Source organism: Nerophis lumbriciformis, linkage group LG04, assembly GCF_033978685.3.
Source record: "Nerophis lumbriciformis linkage group LG04, RoL_Nlum_v2.1, whole genome shotgun sequence".
Taxonomy (NCBI): Eukaryota; Metazoa; Chordata; class Actinopteri; order Syngnathiformes; family Syngnathidae; genus Nerophis; species Nerophis lumbriciformis.
The window spans coordinates 59,094,009-59,115,000 of NC_084551.2; the positions used below are offsets into that span (position 1 = coordinate 59,094,009).

Consider the following 20,992-nt stretch of genomic DNA (forward strand, 5'->3'; position numbering starts at 1 on the left):
TCTTTCACAAATAAATGAATATAAATGAATATAAATGAGGTAGATCCGCTCCACTTGGTCAATTGAAAAGTAGCTGGCCTGCAGAAAAAGTTTCAACAAATCAACTTACTGCATCCTGGAAGCTGAACAGCACCGCCTGCAGGCCGTTTGGAGGCACTGCAGTAGAGAGCAGCGCCGCTTGGAGGCTCAGCAGGTTGCTGGTCAGCTGCTTCCTGTCCGGAGAGCAGATGTTGTCTCGCAAGCAGCAGATGAGCTTGCTGATGTGGTCTTCAGTCAGAGATGACCCCTCGCCGTACTGGGAGAGGAGAAAACACGCAAAAACAAAAAGCATGAACGCAAAAGTCCATTTACTGAGCCGCCAGGTGTTTTCCTACCTGAGGCACAGCTTCCTGTATGTTGGCCACCACCAGGGCGATGTCGTCGTTGAGCACCCGGTGCAGCGTGGCCCTCCTCTCGCTGTCTTTCCTCAGCATGAACAGACCTATGTTCTCCCCGGTGGACGCGGGGCTGCTCATGTCCAGAGGAAACTCTTCTGGAACGCTGCACAGACGTGACAACCACCACATGGCAGATCAGGACGCTGCCATCATATCACGCTTATACTCAACATTTAGACTTAGACAAACTCTAATGATCTACATATATGCAGTGTTGGGTTAGTTACTGAAAACCAGTAACTAGTTACTTTATTTCAAAAGTAACTCAGTTACTAACTCAATTACACCGAAAAGTAATGCGTTACTGTGAAAAGTAACTATTTAGTTACTTCTTTTTTTTTTTAAGGCTCCCATTAATGCCCTTTAGTCTTCATTTCAGTAGTTATTGCACTGGAAAATAATACAATGTGTTGATCAACTTGACATGCATTTGCATCACTGAACTCTGCTAAGCAATGTGGTCTACATACAACACACAAAGACAAAGATATGTTTCAAAGGGCCAATTTATTTCACGCCAGAACAAATTGACAAAACTATTTTAAATAGCTGCAACATAATGGCACTTTAACTTTAACTTTAAGTAGATAGGATCTTTGATCCAAGAGACAACTTACATTTAACTAAAATGTTATTTTCTTTGTGCTCGACAAAAGAAAAGTATTGAGAATGTCTCCATGTTAAGAAACTCGACTTCTGGCTTCACTATGATGTCTTGTTAGTTATTATGAGAGTAGCGTATGTGTGTGTGTGTGGCCCTTTAAGATATGACAGCATGTGAGGTGAGTGACGTCAGTGAGTGAGTGGGCGAGAGAGGTGAGGGACCGGTGACAGTGAGTGCGTGCAGGTGCTCTAGCTTGGTGGATGGCTGCGTCCAATAAAGTCACAAAGTTGCAACAAACTGCCGGCCTCGCCATTCACCCTCAGCTATAAAGACCCACTTCCAGGTAAAGTGAAGGTTATTAGCCCCGAAGTACATAGGCCCTGGACTGAGGAACGTCTCCCCTGCGCTCCTCGACTACGGTATGGGAGCGCCCCTCCGCCCCCACCCACACAAAGCACGCCTCTTCTTTTCCTTGACACCGCAGCGCTGCAATAAAACACACTCAGATCTTCTGTTTCTAGCCGATACTACATAAAAAATAACGCAGTAACGCATCATGTAGTAACGGTAACTGAGTTACTGAATATAAAAAATAACGCGTTAGATTACTAGTTACCACCGAAACTAACGGCGTTACAGTAATGCGTTACAAAGTAACGCGTTAGTCCCAACACTGCATATATGTCATATTTACATATTACAGTATATGTACAGTGTTGGTGCTCGGAATTTTCAAAATGGGCTCTGTGGAGAATGCATATATTTTTTAAGAGTTCTTTCTTTATTCATAGTCATGTTTAAAGCAGCTAATATTTTCCCATGATAAATAAATAAATGGGTTATACTTGTATAGCGCTTTTCTACCTTTAAGGTACTCAAAGCGCTTTGACAGTATTTCCACATTCACCCATTCACACACACATTCACACACTGATGGCGGGAGCTGCCATGCAAGGCGCTAACCAGCAGCCATCAGGAGCAAGGGGTGAAGTGTCTTGCCCAAGGACACAACGGACGTGACTAGGATGGTAGAAGGTGGGGATTGAACCCCAGTAACCAGCAACCCTCCGATTGCTGGCACGGCCACTCTACCAACTTCGCCACGCCGTCCCACGTGTACACTTTGTTCTTGTATCTTATGTCTATAAGTAAACTCTTGTGTTTTACCTTGAAGCGTTGGAATGTGGGAGTTGGAGTACTCCCTTCTTATCTTATCAGTATTAGAACAATGAGGCTGTATTCCTTTCTGGGCAGGGTGGGGGTTGTTTACATATTCAATAAGTTGTCTCTTCCCTTTTGATTTTCAGACCGCTTCTAGATGCCGCTATTAATGGACTGTAGGACTGGTCTCCTAAAGCTTTAGTAAAACTTGATAATATTCCTATTCTGTCTTGATGGTCCTCCTTACTCAACATATATGTCATCTGAAAGAACTTGGGATTGACCAGTGACTTTAATTCCCTGAGAGGAAGACTGGTCAGAAACAACAGCTCCCACAGTAAATTTTATTCTATATTGTGTTTTGGAAGAATTGTCATAAACGTTACATAATTCATTAAAAAAATAATACAAAATAAAACATTTTTTTATGCATATGTAAATATTTGAGTTTGAGTTTATTTGGAACATGCAAGCATTCAACATGATGCATCACAATTTCCAGTTTGTCTTTTCAACATGTTGGAAAAGGAGTAGGAAGAAGCAGAGCTTATTTAATCCTACCCCTTTTCTTTCACATAACAGTTGCTAAACCTTTGTTCACTTCCTGTTCTCAATTTATTCACATTATACTCCATAAGTACTCACAATAAAAATAAATAAATAATACTCGGTGAAGTAAGTTACATTTCATATGGTGAGATGAGTAAGATTATTTTGAAAATGAATGGATGGATGAAATAAATTCAGAATGTTCATCATGGTTCTTCTTCTTTGTACTTTGTGAACACTTTAAGTTTGAAGAGTTTCTTGAAGTGGATCATATTAGTACATTGTTTGACTTATTTGCTTCATCCATTCCATCATTTAATTCCACATACTGATATACTAAAGGTCTTAAGTGTTGTACGTGCGTACAAACCGGACCGGTGGTTGAGGACCACTGATATAAAGGATATTTGACTGGCATTTTTAGAGCAGAGTCCTCAAAAACAGCAATGCTCTTTTATAAAGAGGACATTTGACTAGCATTTTTGCCGCAGATTCCTAAAAATCAGCAGTGGTTTCGTCATGGCGGAATTTTGTAAGAAACTCCTAAAATCATTGGTGGTTTTATAAAATTAGGACAGCCAAAGAGGATGCCCTGTGCTTTGTCTGTCAGGCGCAGATAAGAGCAAACGACCGTAATAAAGGCACATCAGAAGATACCTGTATGGCGATATTGTCTCAAATATATACCGCTTTCTAAAATATTACCAGTATTAATTATAATACCCGTACCCAGCCCTAGTTCCTATTATATAACATTTTTAATGAGTTTTTTTTTTAGGAGGTGTCATAATCCGTGGCCCGGATCATGTTTTGGTATTTTCGGTTAGTTTTGAACTCCCTCAGTTCCTGTTTTGTGCACCCTTGAGTTTGCTTTAGTTATCATGGTTGCTTATTATTTTCACCTGCCTCTGATTGGTGTTCGGGGCGCTCACCTGTTCCCCAAGCACTAATCAGAGGCATTATTTAAGCCTGCCTTTGCCGGTCAGTCGGCCTGGCTTCTTTCGGTTACGTGCGGGGGGGTCGCAGCTTGTTGCGAGGTTCGTTCCCCCGGGACAGGACGTGCAGGTAGGAACATCATTTATTTGTCGAAAGTCAAACAAGTAACTGTTAGAATAATTGTTTCTAAATGATCACAAAAGCTTTGTATTACATTGAGTTCCTGGCAGGAGGACGGGAGCTGTCTTTGGGGCCTACCAGGAGGAAGGCTCGTAAAACTTGGTTTTTGGTTTTGACTTCAAAGCGGAGCGATGGCAGGATCTGCCCAATTTCCAGACAAACTCTTTTTGAAGTATTTTACGAACTCTTTTTGAACTATTCTATTGAACTCTTTTTGAACTATTTTACGAGCTTTTCTTTTGAACTGTTCGGTAACCAAAGGCAACGCTGTTTACGACCCACTTCCCTCTGGAAGCAGCTGTGGTCAGGTGGGGGGAGAAAGTCAAAAAAAGAAGGAGGAGTGCAATCTTTTGGCAGAGCGTGGGTGACACTGTAAGAGGTCACAGGTCGACACGTTTTCTCCTCAATATTGAGTCCAAATTGAATTCTGCCTCTGTTTGATTCTTTGCCTCTTGTCTTGTTTAATAAATGTCATCAGTGTTTGACCCTGACAGTAACAAAAACTGAAAACAAGCCGGAGGAAAAATGTGCCGATCGCACTCGAAGCTAAGGCTAACACTTAGCATAAGCAAACAAAGAAGCCAGGCCGACTGATCGGCAAAGGCAGGCTTAAATAATGCCTCTGATTAGTGCTCGGGGAACAGGTGAGCGTCCCGAACACCAATCAGAGGCAGGTGAAAACAATAAGCAGCCATGGTAACTAAAACAAACTCAAGGGTGCACAAAACAGGAACTGAGGGAGTCCAAAACTAACCGAAAATACCAAAACATGATCCGGGCCACGGATCATGACAGGGGGGTACTTGAAAACAGCAGAGCGTTCCTGTCATATAGAAGATCTTTGAGTAGCGTAAACACATTATATATAATGTAAGAAAAATAGTGAAGGAAAAATTCCGTTCCTAAGCTTTTTGAAAAGGTGGCCCCAGAACAGTTCAGTTGAATAATTGGACTGTGTTTTTTTTTTCCAGTTACTCACGGCAGGAATTGTCCGTTGATGGAAGGGCTCTCAGAGAGGTTGGCTGTAAAGGTGGACAGAGTATTCCTGAGGTCCAGGGAGCAGGACAGGTCGATGGAGTCCGGGTAGGAGTCTGTGTCCTCCACAAGGATGGAGATTGGCACTGAGAGGCTACGATTGTAGTCAACTGTCACAAAGACAACTATGTGTTAGATATGCTGTGAGGTCACATAGGAGTGTCAATTCAAAGTTCCACCAGCAGAGACGTCTTGGGGATCAGAATGCTGCTGGGCTCTGGTCTTCTTCCTGGGGGACGACCTGAGGAAAGTGTCCATGAGCAGATCCGTGGCTGTGGCCCGGTCGTCTGGATCGGGCTCGAAACAGTCCATGATGAAGCTCTTGGCCTCATCTGACATGCTCTCTGGAACCTTGGGGTGGATCTTAAACATCCCGACCTGGACTCGGAGGATTGGGATTAGTACTTCTAGGCTGTGGAACACTAAGCCGGGTCCATCTTTACCTTGAACATGGCTGCCTGAGGACTTCCCAGCTCATGGAAGGGGGTTTTGCCTGTTGCCATTTCAATGATGGTGCACCCCAGGGACCATATGTCCGCCGGCTTGCCGTACCCCCGAGGCCCCTGGTCTATAATCTCTGGCGCCATGTACTGAAGAGTTCCTATTGGTCAGTAAATACTCTTTGGACATCCGTGTATTTTTGTCAACTTCAATGTTGCCGCCTTGTAAGCAATCTTACCAGCAAAGGTCTCCGTGCAGGGGTTGATCCCCGCTAACCTCTTAGAGGTTCCAAAGTCGGAGATCTTCAAAACTCCGCTGTAAGTGTTGATCAGCACGTTGTCCCCCTGCAGCAGAAACAAACATTTTACAAACCCAGTGAAGTTGTCACGTTGTGTAAATGGTAAATAAAAACAGAATACAATCATTTGCAAATCCTTTTCAACTTATATTCAATTGAATAGACTGCAAAGACAAGATACTTAATGTTCACACTGAGAAACATTTTTTTTGTTGCAAATAATCATTAACTTAGAATTTAATGGCAGCAACACATTGCAAAAAAGTTGTCACGGGGCATTTTTACCACTGTGTTACATGGCCTTTCCTTTTAACAACACTCAGTAAACGTTTGGGAACTGAGGAGACACATTTTTGAAGCTTCTCAGGTGGAATTCTTTCCCATTCTTGCTTGATGTACAGCTTAAGTTGTTCAACAGTCCGTTGTGGTATTTTAGGCTTCATATTGCGTATTTCAGCATTAACGGTGCCTTCACAGATGTGTAAGTTACCCATGCCTTGGGCACTAATACACCCCCATACCATCACACATGCTGGCTTTTCAACTTTGCGCCTATAACAATCCGGATGGTTCTTTACCTCATCGACGTCCACAGTTTCCAAAAACGAATTGAAATGTGGACTCGTCAGACCACAGAACACTTTTCAACTTTGCGTCAGTCCATCTTGGATGAGCTCAGGCCCAGCGAAGCCGTTGGCGTTTCTGGGTGTTGTTGATAAATGGCTTTGGCCTTGCATAGTAGAGTTTTAACTTGCACTTACAGATGTAGCGACCAACGGTAGTTACTGACAGTGGTTTTCTAAAGTGTTCCTGAGCCCATGTGGTGATATCCTTTACACACTGATGTCGCTTTTTGATGCAGTACCGCCTGAGGGATCGAAGGGCTGTAATATCATCGCTTACGTGCAGTGATTTCTCCAGATTTTCTGAACCTTTTGATGATATTATGGACTGTAGATGGTGAAATCCCTAAATTCCTTCTTTGAGAAATGTTGTTCTTAAACTGTTGGGACAATTTTCTCACGCATTTGTTGACAAAGTGGTGACCCTCGCCCCGCCCTTGTTTGTGAATGACTGAGCATTTCATGGAAGCTGCTTTTATACCCAATCATGGCACCCACCTGTTCCTAATTAGCCTGTTCACCTGTGGGATGTTCCAAATAAGTGTTTGATGAGCATTCCTCAACTTTATCAGCATTTTTGCAACATGTTGCAGGCATCAAATTCCAAATGAGCTAATATTTGCAAAAAATAAAGTATACCAGTTTGAACGTTAAATATCTTGTCTTTGTAGTCTATTCAATTGAATATAAGCTGAAAAGGATTTGCAAACCGTTGTATTCTGTTTTTATTTACCATTTACACAACGTGACAACTTCACTGCTTTTGGGTTTTGTGAAACACGTGTGCAGTAAAAACAAATACAAAAACTGTGCTTGCCTTGATGTCTCTGTGGACTATCTGGTTGTCGTGAAGGTATCTGAGCCCCTCCAGGATCTGCTTGGTGTAGAAGATGATGGTGGTCTCGTTGTCCTTCAGAGGACCCCACTTGGAGCGCAGCAGAGAAGACAAACTTCCTGCTGAGACAGGAACGTTTTAACAACTTTAATGCTATTGCACAACTTAAAAGGAAGTGAGTTGTTTCGAATGAATCCTGGCAAAGTCAACTTCCTTCTTATTCAAAAGTCAACATGTTTGGATGCAGACCTCCTGGTACTTCCTCCATGAAGATCCTGATGAAACCGTCCTGACTGACGGAGCCCAGGTACTGGACAATGTTCCTGTGCATCAGTCTCTTGTGGAGCTGGATCTCCTCGTGGAGAGGCTGGGAATAACTAAGGACACAAATAAAAGGGTTAAGTTAATACAAGTTCTCCAGTATTTTTGTTTTTAAGTGGTGCTAGAACTGAATGGAGACCATGGAACAGGACTATAAGACTTCCTCTTACGTGCTGTCCTTCTCGGGGATCTCTTTGATGGCAATGCGCACTTGGTTGCTCAGGTCCCTCCCGGCGTACACCACGCCGTACGTCCCTTTGCCGAGAACCACCTTGTCGCCATTCTCGTTGGTCTCGTACACGTACTGCAAGACCAGAGGAACATAACGACGTTGGCAGTATTTCACGTGCAATACATTTGGAATAGTAACAGGATATTTTAGAGGTAATGTCTTTAGTCAATCTAAAAATGTATTTTATTAGTGCAGGCATGAAGAAGCAGCGCTTTTATTGTGAAGACAGGAACTGTGTAGTCAGTCTTTTGAGTTTTGACGGCAGGTACAGCGCGAGACTGTTAAAAAATAAAGTGTTTCTCGCCTTCCTGTCGGTCGTTTTTTCTTAATACTGATCTGGCAGCAGCCAGCGTCATCTCACAAGACCCTCGGGGGCCGTGAATGTGAATCAAGTGAGGTCTTGGTGAAGATTGATGATCGATCATTTTAAGGTCTATTTATTTAATGCCTGGCTGGCCATGGACTGACACACCCTCCGCCATTGACGTAATGGGCACCCTTGATTTAAAGGATTACACAAAGAAGACACAAACCATGTTCATAAACAGGTGCTGATGAAAACCAAGTAATTTTAGGCACATTTCATGTGTCAGGCCATGTTCGTCCTTCGTTTTCGAAGATGACTTCACGTTGATTTGTGTGTGCGAAGATGGCTGATGAGGCCAATCCTTGCGCGGAATGACCGGCTGCAGTGAGGGCAGGTTATGGCTGGGGGGTGGCTGGCAGAGAGGGAGGAACTGTCTCTGGTCTTGCGGAGCTGTCGCTTCTGTTCGGCGTCATGGATGCGTTTTTCCTCGAAGTCTGCAACACCATGCCAGACTGCAGAGCGCCAGTTTGAACGGTGTTGGGCATCGGCTTCCCATGTCTCTGGGTCCAGACCACAGCCCTTGAGACTGGCCTTTAAGGTGTCCTTAAAGTGTTTCCGCTGTCCGCCGCGTGAGCGCTTTCCATGGTGCAGTTCACCGTACAGGAGCATTTTTGGTAGGCGTTCATCGGACATGCGGCAGACATGGCCAGCCCATCTCAGCTGGAAACGCTTGAGGATGGCATAGATGCTATCCATCTCAGCCCTGAGGAAGACCTCGGTGTCTGGGATCTTGTCCTGCCACCTGATGTTGAGCAGCCTCCTGAGGGATCTCATGTGGAAGGCGTTAAGCTGTTTAGCATGCCGGCTGTATACAGTCCAGGTCTCACAGGCATACAGCAGGGCGGGTAGGACAACAGCACGGTAGACCTTAAGTTTGGTCCGTAGGCTAAGCCCTCTGCGCTCCCAGACAGAACTGCGGAGTCGGCCAAATGCAGCACTTCCATGCGCAATCCTATGCATGACCTCCTCGTCGATGTTGCCCACGCGTGACAAGGTGCTACCCAGGTAGACAAACTTTTCAGCAGCTTTGAGGTTCTCACCATTTACGCTGACGAGGGGCTCAGTGTACGGGTCTCCAGGAGCAGTTTGATGCATAACAACTTTTCTTTGTACTGATGGTGAGTCCAAAGTCTGAGCATGCTGTGGCAAAGTTGTTCATGCTCCGTTGCATTTCCAGCTCGTTGGAAGCATTCAGGGCACAGTCGTCCGCAAAGAGAAAGTCGTGAACCTTGGTGGTCTGTACTTTTGTCTTTGCCTGGAGTCTTCGCAGATTAAACAGCTTGCCATCAGTGCGGTAGCGCAGGTCACATAGGGGCCAGGTGGCGCAAATTCTTAAGGACTGCAGTGGGTCAATCTGGCCTTGCACTTTTTCAATCCAATGCACTTTTTGTTATTCAACATGCAATCACTCGCACATTGATGGAACAAAGTGACCCACCTCCAGTATTCCGTCAGTGACGTGGCTGCTGTCCTGAGAGACATCCTCGGCCTGATGGAGCAGAGAGTTGACCTCTTCACAGAAACTGTGGAGACAACAATGGAAGAATCTGTGATGATACTCTTAAAATCTTATTGCTATATTTATACAACCCGCCCCTCGGATTTCCCACAGTCTTCCTTGACCCATAGTACCAACCTCACCATGTTCTGTGAATACCAGGAGTGTTTTTATCCAAGTGACAGTTCACACGACTGATGAACACATGTATTCAATCAATCAATCAAGCTTTACCGAACGAGTTTCTAAGCTAAAGTCTTAACAAGCTGCTTTGCTTCTTCTGCCTCAGCACCCAGCATTGTCCCACCCACACAACCATCTGATTGGTTACAAACAGAGCGGTAACAGCCAATCAGCAGTGCGTATTCAGAGCGCATGTAGTCAGCGCTTCAGCGTCGAGCAGGTAAGTGTTTAGCAGGTGAGCATAAGGCAGCGGACTCTCCCCAAATGATAATAAACACCTCCCAGTCAACTACTAGTAACATCACTATGAGCCCGTTGACCTTCTAGAAACTTAAACTGCAGCTCAGCTCGCTCGCAGTCCTGGCTTGAGGTGAAGGCTAATTAGCTTTTAGCGTAAATTAGCTCATTTTGCGGTGTGTGTGTGTGTGTGTTACGGACAGCAAAGCCCTGTCTGTCTGTTATTTCACTTTACCTTTTTCTGTGTTGATTGAGCTGTGTTGAAGCAGCAAAAAAGGACATTATTTTAAATGAAGAGTTTCTGTCTCTGATAGTTGATATAATAATGTAAGTGCATCATAAAGCCTACATGAACTCCATGGTGTTCAGGGATGAATAGTCTCTCCTATTGCTATTGTACTATTTTTTCAGCTATAGTTACATTAATCATTAGTAATGTAGCAGCCTAGTATTGAATGGCAGGGTCCCTGCTATCACATGTTGATAAAAATATAACATTTACATAATAAAAATCAACTACAGGCTTCCCAAATGCTGTAATAAATTAAGCATGATGAATTGACTTGAAATTGTTTAATGTTGCACTTTTTATATGTAGAAGAAAAGTTTTGTCATTTTATTTAATCTGAGCAACAACTTGAGGCAGTTTAATGTTGATTAACGTGGGCAGAATTATTATAGTGTTCCCAATGTTAAAAGGATAAAGCCATTGTTTACAAATTTGGTAAATAAATAACCCAAAAAATTTCTATTTTGTTGTTTTCTTACTGTACCGAAAATGAACCGAACCGTGACCTCTAAACCGAGGTACGTACCGAACCGAAATTTTTGTGTACCGTTACACCCCTATATAAACATATAATATATCAGGATATATCATATACTGTACATACATTATGTAAATATTAAATATATTTTATATTACTATGACGGTACATTTTTTTGTCTATTTTATACCTGCATTGTCTTTTCCATCCTTACCCTTTCCATCCTTTGTAACTGAGCTACTGTGTGGAACAATTTCCCTTGTGGATCATTAAAATGTGTCCAAGTCTAAGACTCCAACGTCCAAGTAGACATAGGCATTATCACATGATATTAAAACAGTGCTTGTGCATATTCAGTAAAAGGCATATAATAAATATATAAAAGCAAATATATAAATATACTTTAAAAATGTGTCTACACATTTTATAAAAGGCACAGATATCAGTGTAATAATTGTGTTATTGCAGTTGGGATTCAAAGCGCACAAACATCAAATCCATGCATCATTTCTTCTTTTTCTTTTTTAATTTGAAACCAACACAAAAAAGAAAACGACCCGTTATTCATTTTTAAAGTAAAATTAAATAGTTAAGAACATTGTTTTTCACTTGTTCTATACACATGATATTAATTCAATCAAATATGAAGACGATTAATAACAAGCATAAAAAGTATTTTTAATTTTACTTGGACAATCTCACATATACTTAATTTACTCTCAGGATTAGAATACACTTCCGTGCTAAGAATCAGAACAGCATGGGAACAAGACCTCCAAATATCAATAGATGACGTAACCTGGGCAAAAATTGAGAAAAGGGTTCACTCATCTTCAATGTGCGCACGACACTCACTGGTCCAATTTAAAGTGATACACCGGGTGCACTTCTCAAAAGCAAAATTAGCAAAAATATTTCCCCAAATTAACCCATTATGCGATAGATGTAAACTAGATAACGCAACATTAATACACATGTATTGGCTTTGTCCGAAGCTAAAGGGGTACTGGAAGTCCATCTTCGAAGCACTCTCCACGGTCTTAACAATTCAAATCGATCCAAACCCTTTAATTTCTATATTTGGATTTATTCCTGAAGGGATGGAACTATCTGTAGGGGTTCACAAAATAGTTGCCTTTACCACCCTCCTCGCACTCCGCCTGATATTGTTGAAGTGGAAGGAGGCTGTTCCACCCTTAGTCTCCCACTGGATAAGGGACGTACTAGCAAACCTGAAGCTCTAGAAAATAAGATATACATTACGGGGCTCTGAAAACAAGTTTTTTAAAGTGTGGAGACCTTTTTTGACCAATCCTCTACACAAGTGCAGGAAGAGCCCTAGATATGTACCTAAATATGACTGCCGACGTTTCAGGCCTTGTCATGCTGCTTCTATATTATGTTTCAGTTTTCAATTACTTTGTTTTAAGTGCCTTGTACTGAACTTTATTTATTTTATTTTTTTTACTCCGGGTACTTTTGTACTCTTACTTTTGTTTTTTGTTTTTGTTTTGAGTGACAGCAAGGGTAGGGGATGAAGAGGGTTTGAATTTGTTGTTAATGTGAATGTGAAATCAATAAAAAGAACTATGAAAGAAAGAAATAATTTTACTTGGACCAGCACGTAAACAAACGTTAAAAGATATAGAGTATACATTACTACCAAGCTGGATAACAACTCGCAGGTCTACAGAGGATTGTCAATGAACGGTGACCAGTGTTGGGACTAACGCGTTACTACTGTAACGCCGTTAGTTTCGGCGGTAACTAGTAATCTAACGCGTTATTTTTTATATTCAGTAACTCAGTTACTGTTACTTCATGATGCGTTACTTTACATTATTTTTTTATGTAGTATCGGCTAGAAACAGAAGATCTGAGTGTGTTTTATTGCAGCGCTGCGGTGGAAAACAAAAGGCGTGCTTTCTGTGGGTGGGGGCGGGGGGGACTCCCATACCGTAGTTGAGGAGCGGAGGGGAGACGTTTCTTCAGGGCCTATGTACTTCGGGGCTAACAACCTTCACTTTACCCGGAAGTGGGTCTTTACAGCTGAGGGTGAATGACGAGGCCGGCGGTTTGTTGCAATTTTGTGACTGTATTGGACGCAGCCATCCACCAAGCTAGAGCACCTGCACGCACTCACTGTCGCTGCTCGCTCACCTCTCTCGCCCACTCACTCACTGACATCACTCACCTCACATGCTGTCATATCTTAAAGGGCCACACACACACACACACACACACACATATACGCTACTCTCATAACAACTAACAAGACATCATGGCGAAGCCAGAAGCCGAGTTTCTTAACATGGAGACATTCTCAATACTTTTCTTTTGTCGAGCACAAAGAAAATAACATTTTAGTTAAATGTAAGTTGTGTCTTGTATCAAAGATCCTATCTACTTAAAGTTAAAGTTAAAGTGCCATTATGTTGCAGCTATTTAAAATAGTTTTGTCAATTTGTTCTGGCCTGAAATAAATTGGCCCTTTGAAACATATCTTTGTCTTTGTGTGTTGTATGTAGACCACATTGCTTTCTGAGTTCAGTGATGCAAATGCATGTCAAGTTGATCAACAGATTGTATTATTCTCCAGTGCAATAACAGTACTGAAATGAAGGCGGGATCTTCGATCCAAGACACAACTCACATTTAACTAAAATGTTATTTTCTTTGTGCTCGACAAAAAAAAGAAGTGAGAATATCTCCATGTTAAGACACTCGAGTCGACTGCAGCTCCGTTGTTAGTAAACACAGACACGCCCCCCCCCCCCCCCCCCCCCCCCCCCACACACACCCACACACACACAGACAGAGCGCGCCTCCGGCTTGTGACACAAGAAGATTCAGAAGGACGACACTGCAGCGCTCCAATAAAACACACTCAGATCTTCTGTTTCTAGCCGATACTACATAAAAAATAACGTAAAATAACGCAGCAACGCATCATGTAGTAACGGTAACTGAGTTACTGAATATAAAAAATAACGCGTTAGATTAATAGTTACCGCCGAAACTAACGGCGTTATAGTAACGCGTTACTTTGTAACGCGTTAGTCCCAACACTGGTTAGGACAGAAAACAAATGAGAGATCCTGGATAACTTCAACCTAAAATTGTAGCACAGTCCTGTGTCTTCTACGTTTTGTTTACCTGGAAGCCCAAATCCAATTCAAATTAAGTTTACCGGTACACGCTTGTTATACGTTTGACTTAATTAATCTGATCCCAATTTGATTTAATTTATGTATTAAGAAAAACAGTTTTTGTTTAACTTTCAAAAAATAATTATTACAGTACATGCCAAAACTTTGGACACCTTCTCATTCAATCATTGTAGATTGTCACTGAAGGCATCAAAACTATGAATGAACACATGTGGAATTCTGTTTTATATTCTAGTTTCTTCAAAATAGCCACCCTTTGCTCCGATTACTACTTTGCACTCTCTTGGCATTTGAGACCTCTGGGAACTCCTCCAAGACTGTTGGAAAACCATTTCAGGTGACTACCTCTTGAAGCTCATGGAGAGAATGCCAAGAGTGTGCAAAGCAGTAATCAGAGCAAAGGGTGGCTATTTTGAAGAAACTAGAATACAAAACATGTTTTCAGTTATGTCACCTTTTTTTCTTAAGTACATAACTCCACATGTGTTCATTCATAGTTTTGATTACAATCTACAATGTAAATAGTCATGAAAACAAATTGAATGAAAAGGTGTGTCCAAACTTTTGGCCTGTACTGTATACAAAAAAAATCAAATGAATAAATGATACGGCGGGCGGCGTGGCGCCGGTTGAGAGAGTGGCCGTGCCAGCAACCTGAGGGTTCCTGGTTCGATCCCCACCTACTACCAACCTCGTCACGTCTGTTGTGTCCTTGAGCAAGACACTTCACCCTTGATCCTGATGGCTCGTGGTTAGGGCCTTGCATGGCAGCTCCCGCCATCAGTGTGTGAATGTGTGTGTGAATGGGTGAATGTGGAAATAAGTGTCAAAGCGCTTTGAGTACTGTGGAGAATGCATATATTTTTAAGAGTTCTTTCTTTATTCCTAGTCATGTTTAAAGCAGCTACCGTATTTTCCGCACCATAAGCCGCCCTGGGTTATAAGCCGCGCCTTCAATGAACGGCATATTTCAAAACTTTGTCCACCTATAAGCCGCCCCGTGTTATAAGCCGCATCTAACTGCGCTAAAGGGAATGTCAAAAAAACAGTCAGATAGGTCAGTCAAACTTTAATAATATATTAAAAACCAGCGTGATGTGGGCGCACATGGAGTCGTATATCAACATGGACGGAGCTGCGTGAAAAAAGCCACCCGGCCTCTTCGCGTAAACTTCCCTTAACCACTCGCTCATCTTTTCTTCATCCATCCATCCCTTCGAGTTAGCTTTTATGATGACGCCGGCTGGAAAGGTCTCTTTTGGCAAGGTCTTCCTTTTGAATATCACCATGGGTGGAAGTTTCTGGCCATTAGCATGGCAAGCTAGAACCACAGTGAAGGATGACTTCTCATTCCCTGTGGTGCGAATATTCACCGTACGTGCTCCCGTTGTATCCACAGTGCGGTTCACAGGAATATCAAAAGTCAGTGGAACCTCGTCCATGTTGATAATGTTCTCTGGCCGGATCTTTTTTTCAGCTATCTTGTTTTTACAATATGCACGGAAAGTAGCCAGCTTTTCTTGAAAGTCTTTAGGCAGTTGCTGTGAAATAGTAGTCCGTGTGCGGATGGAGAGATTGCGTCTTTTCATGAACCGGAAACCTGTCGCTTAGTAGGAGCCATTTTGTGGTCTTTACAGATGTAAACACACAAAGGAAATGAAACGTAATATCCGCGCGCTTCTTCTTCTTCTACGGGGGCGGGTGGTTGCTTACAGTAGAAGAAGAAGCGCTTCCTCTTCTATGGGGGCGGGTGCTTACCTTGGCGGTTGCTTGCCGTAGAAGAAGAAGCGCTTCCTCTTCTACCGGGAAAAAAGATGGCGGCTGTTTACCGTAGTTGCGAAACCTAAACTTTATGAAAATGAATCTTAATATTAATCCATATATAAAGCGCACCGGGTTATAAGCCGCACTGTCAGCTTTTGAGTAAATTTGTGGTTTTTAGGTGCGGCTAATAGTGCGGAAAATACGGTAATATTTTCCCATGTGTACTCTTTTTGCTTCTATCTTATGTCTGCAAGTAAACGCTGTGCTTTACCTTTTGGGAGTATAGCATACTCCCTTTTTACCTTATCAGTATAAGAACAATAAGGCTGTATTCCTTTCTGGGCAGGGTGGGGGCTGTTTTCGTATTCAATAAGTTGTCTCTTCCCATTTGGCTTTCAGACCGCTTCTAGATGCCGCTATTAACGGACTGTAGGACTGGTCTCTTAAAGCTTTAGTAAAATTTGATAATATTCCTATTCTGTCTTGATGGTCCTTCTTACTCAACATATATGTCATCTGAAAGAACTTGGGATTGACCAGTGACTTTAATTCCCTGAGAGGAAGACTGGTCAGACGCAACAGTACCTTGAAGGTGGAAAAGCGCTATACAAGTATAACCCATTTACCATACACAAATTGCACCATTCCACGTTAGCCACTCTGGACTGACCTACTTAATGGATCAATACGTTGAGGATTCGTAACTTTCAGGTCACTCACCCTTTGCAGTGGAGCTCAGAGGGGAAGCAAAGCTGGAAGTCATCAGAGTTGTAGTGCACGTACAGGAAGCAGCTCCGCTCATCGATTTTTGACACACTGAGAGAGAGAGAAGGTTTTTTTTATGGTGCATTATTGCCTTGCGGTCAATAAACTTGTATGGACAACAAATATGTTTTTTCTCTCTAATTCCAGTGGAGGCAGACACAACGCAACACACACACATATTTAAAAAGATGTCTGCACACGTAGCAGCAGCACACCAGCATACCTCACTCCCCGGATTGCAGCGGCTGGGAAAGTCCACTGGTGTAAGCCTTTCTGTGGGTTCAAACATGACTTGGTTAATGCCAGTGGGTTTACAAAAGAAAAGCTCTCGCCGTGCATGATGTGGCAACTTTGTAAAATTAAGTAGAATACACTCTGCACACACACACACACACACACACACACACACACACACACACGCACACACACACACACACACACACACGCACACAAAGTCAACAGCCTGAGGCGGCACACACATTTGTACAAAGAACACGCCCTCGCGTGTTGTTAGCAATAAACGCTCATTAAATGTTCATTGTGCTGAAAGATGATCTCATTTGGCACAGTTGGGTCTTATCTCAGGTTGCACAAGCGTGAAGTCCTGAAGGCAGAACCAAGACGAGACTACAGGTGTTTGTTGGAGAGGCGGAGCTACCACGCGGTATGCATACCTTTAATGGAGTGACGTGTTTCAACTGGACAGTGCCACTTCCATCCCCCCCACTCACAGACACTATAGCAGGCTGGAGGAGTTTGCTGGGCTCCAGAATGAGCACCTGGAAAAACAACAGTTCACACTTTTTTTAATTGAATTGAATTATAATTATATAGCGCTTTTCTCTAGTGACTCAAAGCAATAATAATAATAGATTTGATTTGTAAAAAAAAAAAGCACTTTACAAAATAAATACATTTTAAAATAACATTTAAAAGATAATAAAAAAATAAATAAAAATAAAAACTAGAACAGACAAATAGCTAAAACTAGTATGCATATATCTAAAAAAAAGAAGGTTTTTTTTTTTTAAAGAAGGGTTTTTAAGCCTTTTTTAAAAGCATTCACAGTCTGTGGTGCCCTCAGGTGGTCAGGGAGAGCGTTCCACAGACTGGGATATCTAAGTCACATTTAAAGCAGTGTGGGTGGCACTGGGAGCAGGTGGGTAAAGTGTCTTGCCCAAGGACACAACGGCAGTGACTAGGTTGGCAGAAGCAGGGTTGGCATCTCATCCGACCTCAAGCAAGCAAGACAATCCTGACTGTGCTTACTTTTACATTAGATGTATTTACCTTAATGTGTTAGATATTTTCGTGGTGTGCAATATCGATTAGTTTGTTTTTTTGTTGTATATTATCTTTTATCTATATATATTATAGTATTTATTACTATTTCTTTGTTTTTCATTACGATTTATTTTTGTTACTGTATGTAAAAAGCTGCACTGCAACAATATAACTTCCCCATAGTGCGATAAATAAAAGTCTATCCTATCCTATTTAAGATCAATATGGAATGTTGCTGACTGAAACCCATAAAAGATGATTGACAAGGAAAATTACATTATTGACTTTTCCCAACTCACAAGTAAACCAGTTTACCGACTAAAAAAACAGGACTAAATCGAGTGTATCAATTGAACATCCTCGATCGGTGGTCAGCAACCCGCGGCTCATTAGTGCCGCCCTAGTGGCTCCCTGGAGCATTTTTTAAATAAGGATTGAAAAGGGAAAAAGATGAGGGAAAATTAGAGATGTCCGATAATATCGGACTGCCGATATTATCAGCCGATAAATGCTTTAAAATGTGATATCGGAAATTATCGGTATCGGTTTCAAAAATTTAAATTTATGAGGTACTGCCTACAGCCCGAATGCAGCTGAGATAGGCTCCAGCACCCCCCGCGACCCCAAAAGGGACAAGCGGTAGTAAATGGATGGATGGATGGACTTTTTAAAACGCTGCTGTACGGAGTGGAGAAGTACAGAGCGCCAATAAACCTTAAAGGCACTGCCTTTGCGTGCCGGCCCAATCACATAACATCTACGGCTTTTCACACACACAAGTGAATGCAATTCATACTTGGTCAACAGCCATACAGGTCACACTGAGGGTGGCCGTATAAACAACTTTAACACTGTTACAAATATGCGCCACACTGTGAACCCACACCAAACAAGAATGACAAACACATTTCGGGAGAACATCCGCACCGTAACACAACAGAACAAATACCCAGAACCCCTAGCAGCAATAACTCTTCCGGGACGCTACAATATTAGATTAGATTAGATTAGATAGATTTATTGGTCCCCGTGGGGAAATTCATTTTCACTGCCGTACATTTAAACAATAGACATTACACTTCACAAAACAAAAATAACAAAAATACACCCCCCCGCTACCCCGCCTACCTCAACCTCCTCATGCTCTCTCAGGGAGAGCATGTCTCAAATTCCAAGCTGCTGTTTTGAGGCATGTTAAAAAAAAATGCACTTTGTGACTTCAATAATAAATATGGCAGTGCCATGTTGGCATTTTTTTCCATAACTTGAGTTGATTTATTTTGGAAAACCTTGTTACATTGTTTAATGCATCCAGCGGGGCATCACAACAAAATTAGGCATAATAATGTGTTGATTCCACGACTGTATATATCGGTATCGGTTGATATCGGAATCTGTAATTAAGAGTTGGACAATATCTGAATATCGGCAAAAAAGCCATTATCGGACATCTCTAGTTGTGAGTTCAAACCCCGGTTGAGTCATACCAAAGACTATAAAAATGGGAGCCATTACCTCCCTGCTTGGCACTCAGCATCAAGGGTTGGAATTGGGGGTTAAATCACCAAAAATTATTCCCGGGCGCGGCCACCCCTGCTGCTCTCTGCTCCCCTCATCTCAAAGGGGGTGATCAAGGGTGATGGGTCAAATGCAGAGAATAGTTTCGCCACACCTAGTGTGTGTGTGACAATCATTGCTACCTTAACCTTAACTTAACTTTTCCAAGAACAATTTCCCTCGTGGATCAATAAAGTTTGTCTAAGTCTAATATAGACACTTAAACCATGTGTTGCCTTCATTATAACACTTATATCAGACTTCTAAAGTCAATTTGATAGTAGGCTAATATAGACACTTACACCATGTGTTGCCTTCACTATAACACTTATATAAGACTTCTAAAGTCAATTTGATAGTAGGCTAATATAGACACTTACACCATGTGTTGCCTTCATTGTAAGACTTATATAAGACTTCTTAAGTCATTTTGATAGTAGGCTAATATAGACACTTCCACCATGTGTTGCCTTCATTATAACACTTATATAAGACTTCTAAAGTCAATTTGATAGTAGGCTAATATAGACACTTACACCATGTGTTGCCTTCATTATAACACTTATATAAGACTTTTAAAGTCGTTTTGATAGTAGGCTAATATAGACACTTACACCATGTGTTGCCTTCATTATAAGACTAAAATAAGACTTCTAAAGTCATTTTAATAGTAGGCTAATATAGACACTTACACCATGTGTTGCCTTCACTATAACACTTATATAAGACTTTTAAAGTCATTTTGATAGTAGGCTAATATAGACACTTACACCATGTGTTGCCTTCATTATAACACTTATATAAGATTTCTAAAGTCAATTTGATAGTAGGCTAATATAGACACTTACACCATGTGTTGCCTTCATTATAACACTTATATAAGACTTCTAAAGTCAATTTGATAGTAGGCTAATATAGACACTTACACCATGTGTTGCCTTCATTATAACACTTATATAAGACTTTTAAAGTCATTTTGATAGTAGGCTAATATAGACACTTACACCATGCGTTGCCTTCATTGTAAGACTTATAAAGTCATTTTGATAGTAGGCTAATATAGACACTTACACCATATGTTGCCTTCATTATAACACTTATATAAGACTTCTAAAGTCATTTTGATAGTTGGCTAATATAGACACTTACACCATGTGTTGCCTTCACTATAACACTTATATAAGACTTCTAAAGTCATTTTGATAGTTGGCTAATATAGACACTTACACCATGTGTTGCCTTCATTATAACACTTATATAAGACTTCTAAAGTCATTTTGATAGTTGGCTAATATAGACACTTACACCATGTGTTGCCTTCATTATAACACTTACATAAGACTTTTAAAGTCATTTTGATAGTAGGCTAATATAGACACTTACACCATGTGTTGCCTTCATTATAAGACTTATATACGGCTTTTAATTTTTTACGGCTCCGGACAGATTTTTTTTTTGTATTTTTGGTCCCATATGGCTCTTTCAATGTTTTGGGCTGCAGAACCCTGTCCTAGATCGTACTCCATTGTTTACTTGTTTGTTACTAGAAGAATGTGACGATTCGAACATTAGGTAAAAAAATAGCTCCTACGTTGTTCATTTGTTTGGACTACAAATATCATTATAATAAAAGACATTTTGCTATTGCACTATTATGGGTTGGTTGTTGTCTCACCGGGCAGTGGTCTGTGCAGACGTTGGGTTTACAGTACTGCAACAGAAGCTCCATCCAGAAGTCCACCGTGTCC

General features: G+C 41.6%; 1 protein-coding gene across 1 annotated transcript in view; it reads right to left on the reverse strand.

Annotated features, from left to right (window-relative positions):
* The window catches only part of LOC133605248 (mitogen-activated protein kinase kinase kinase 5), a 69,139-nt gene that overhangs the window by 17,740 nt on the left and 30,407 nt on the right, over positions 1 to 20,992 (reverse strand). Inside the window, exons 9-22 of the mRNA XM_061958619.2 lie at positions 20,920 to 20,992; positions 17,078 to 17,182; positions 16,627 to 16,676; positions 16,359 to 16,454; positions 9,458 to 9,542; positions 7,591 to 7,724; positions 7,349 to 7,476; positions 7,082 to 7,218; positions 5,582 to 5,687; positions 5,346 to 5,503; positions 5,082 to 5,280; positions 4,847 to 5,012; positions 375 to 540; positions 110 to 295 (exon numbers count right to left, since the gene is read on the reverse strand). The exon at positions 20,920 to 20,992 is cut by the window's right edge and continues 78 nt beyond it. Coding sequence (XP_061814603.2) covers positions 110 to 295; positions 375 to 540; positions 4,847 to 5,012; positions 5,082 to 5,280; positions 5,346 to 5,503; positions 5,582 to 5,687; positions 7,082 to 7,218; positions 7,349 to 7,476; positions 7,591 to 7,724; positions 9,458 to 9,542; positions 16,359 to 16,454; positions 16,627 to 16,676; positions 17,078 to 17,182; positions 20,920 to 20,992 — 1,789 coding nt within the window. The remainder of the gene's footprint in view (positions 1 to 109; positions 296 to 374; positions 541 to 4,846; positions 5,013 to 5,081; positions 5,281 to 5,345; positions 5,504 to 5,581; positions 5,688 to 7,081; positions 7,219 to 7,348; positions 7,477 to 7,590; positions 7,725 to 9,457; positions 9,543 to 16,358; positions 16,455 to 16,626; positions 16,677 to 17,077; positions 17,183 to 20,919) is intronic.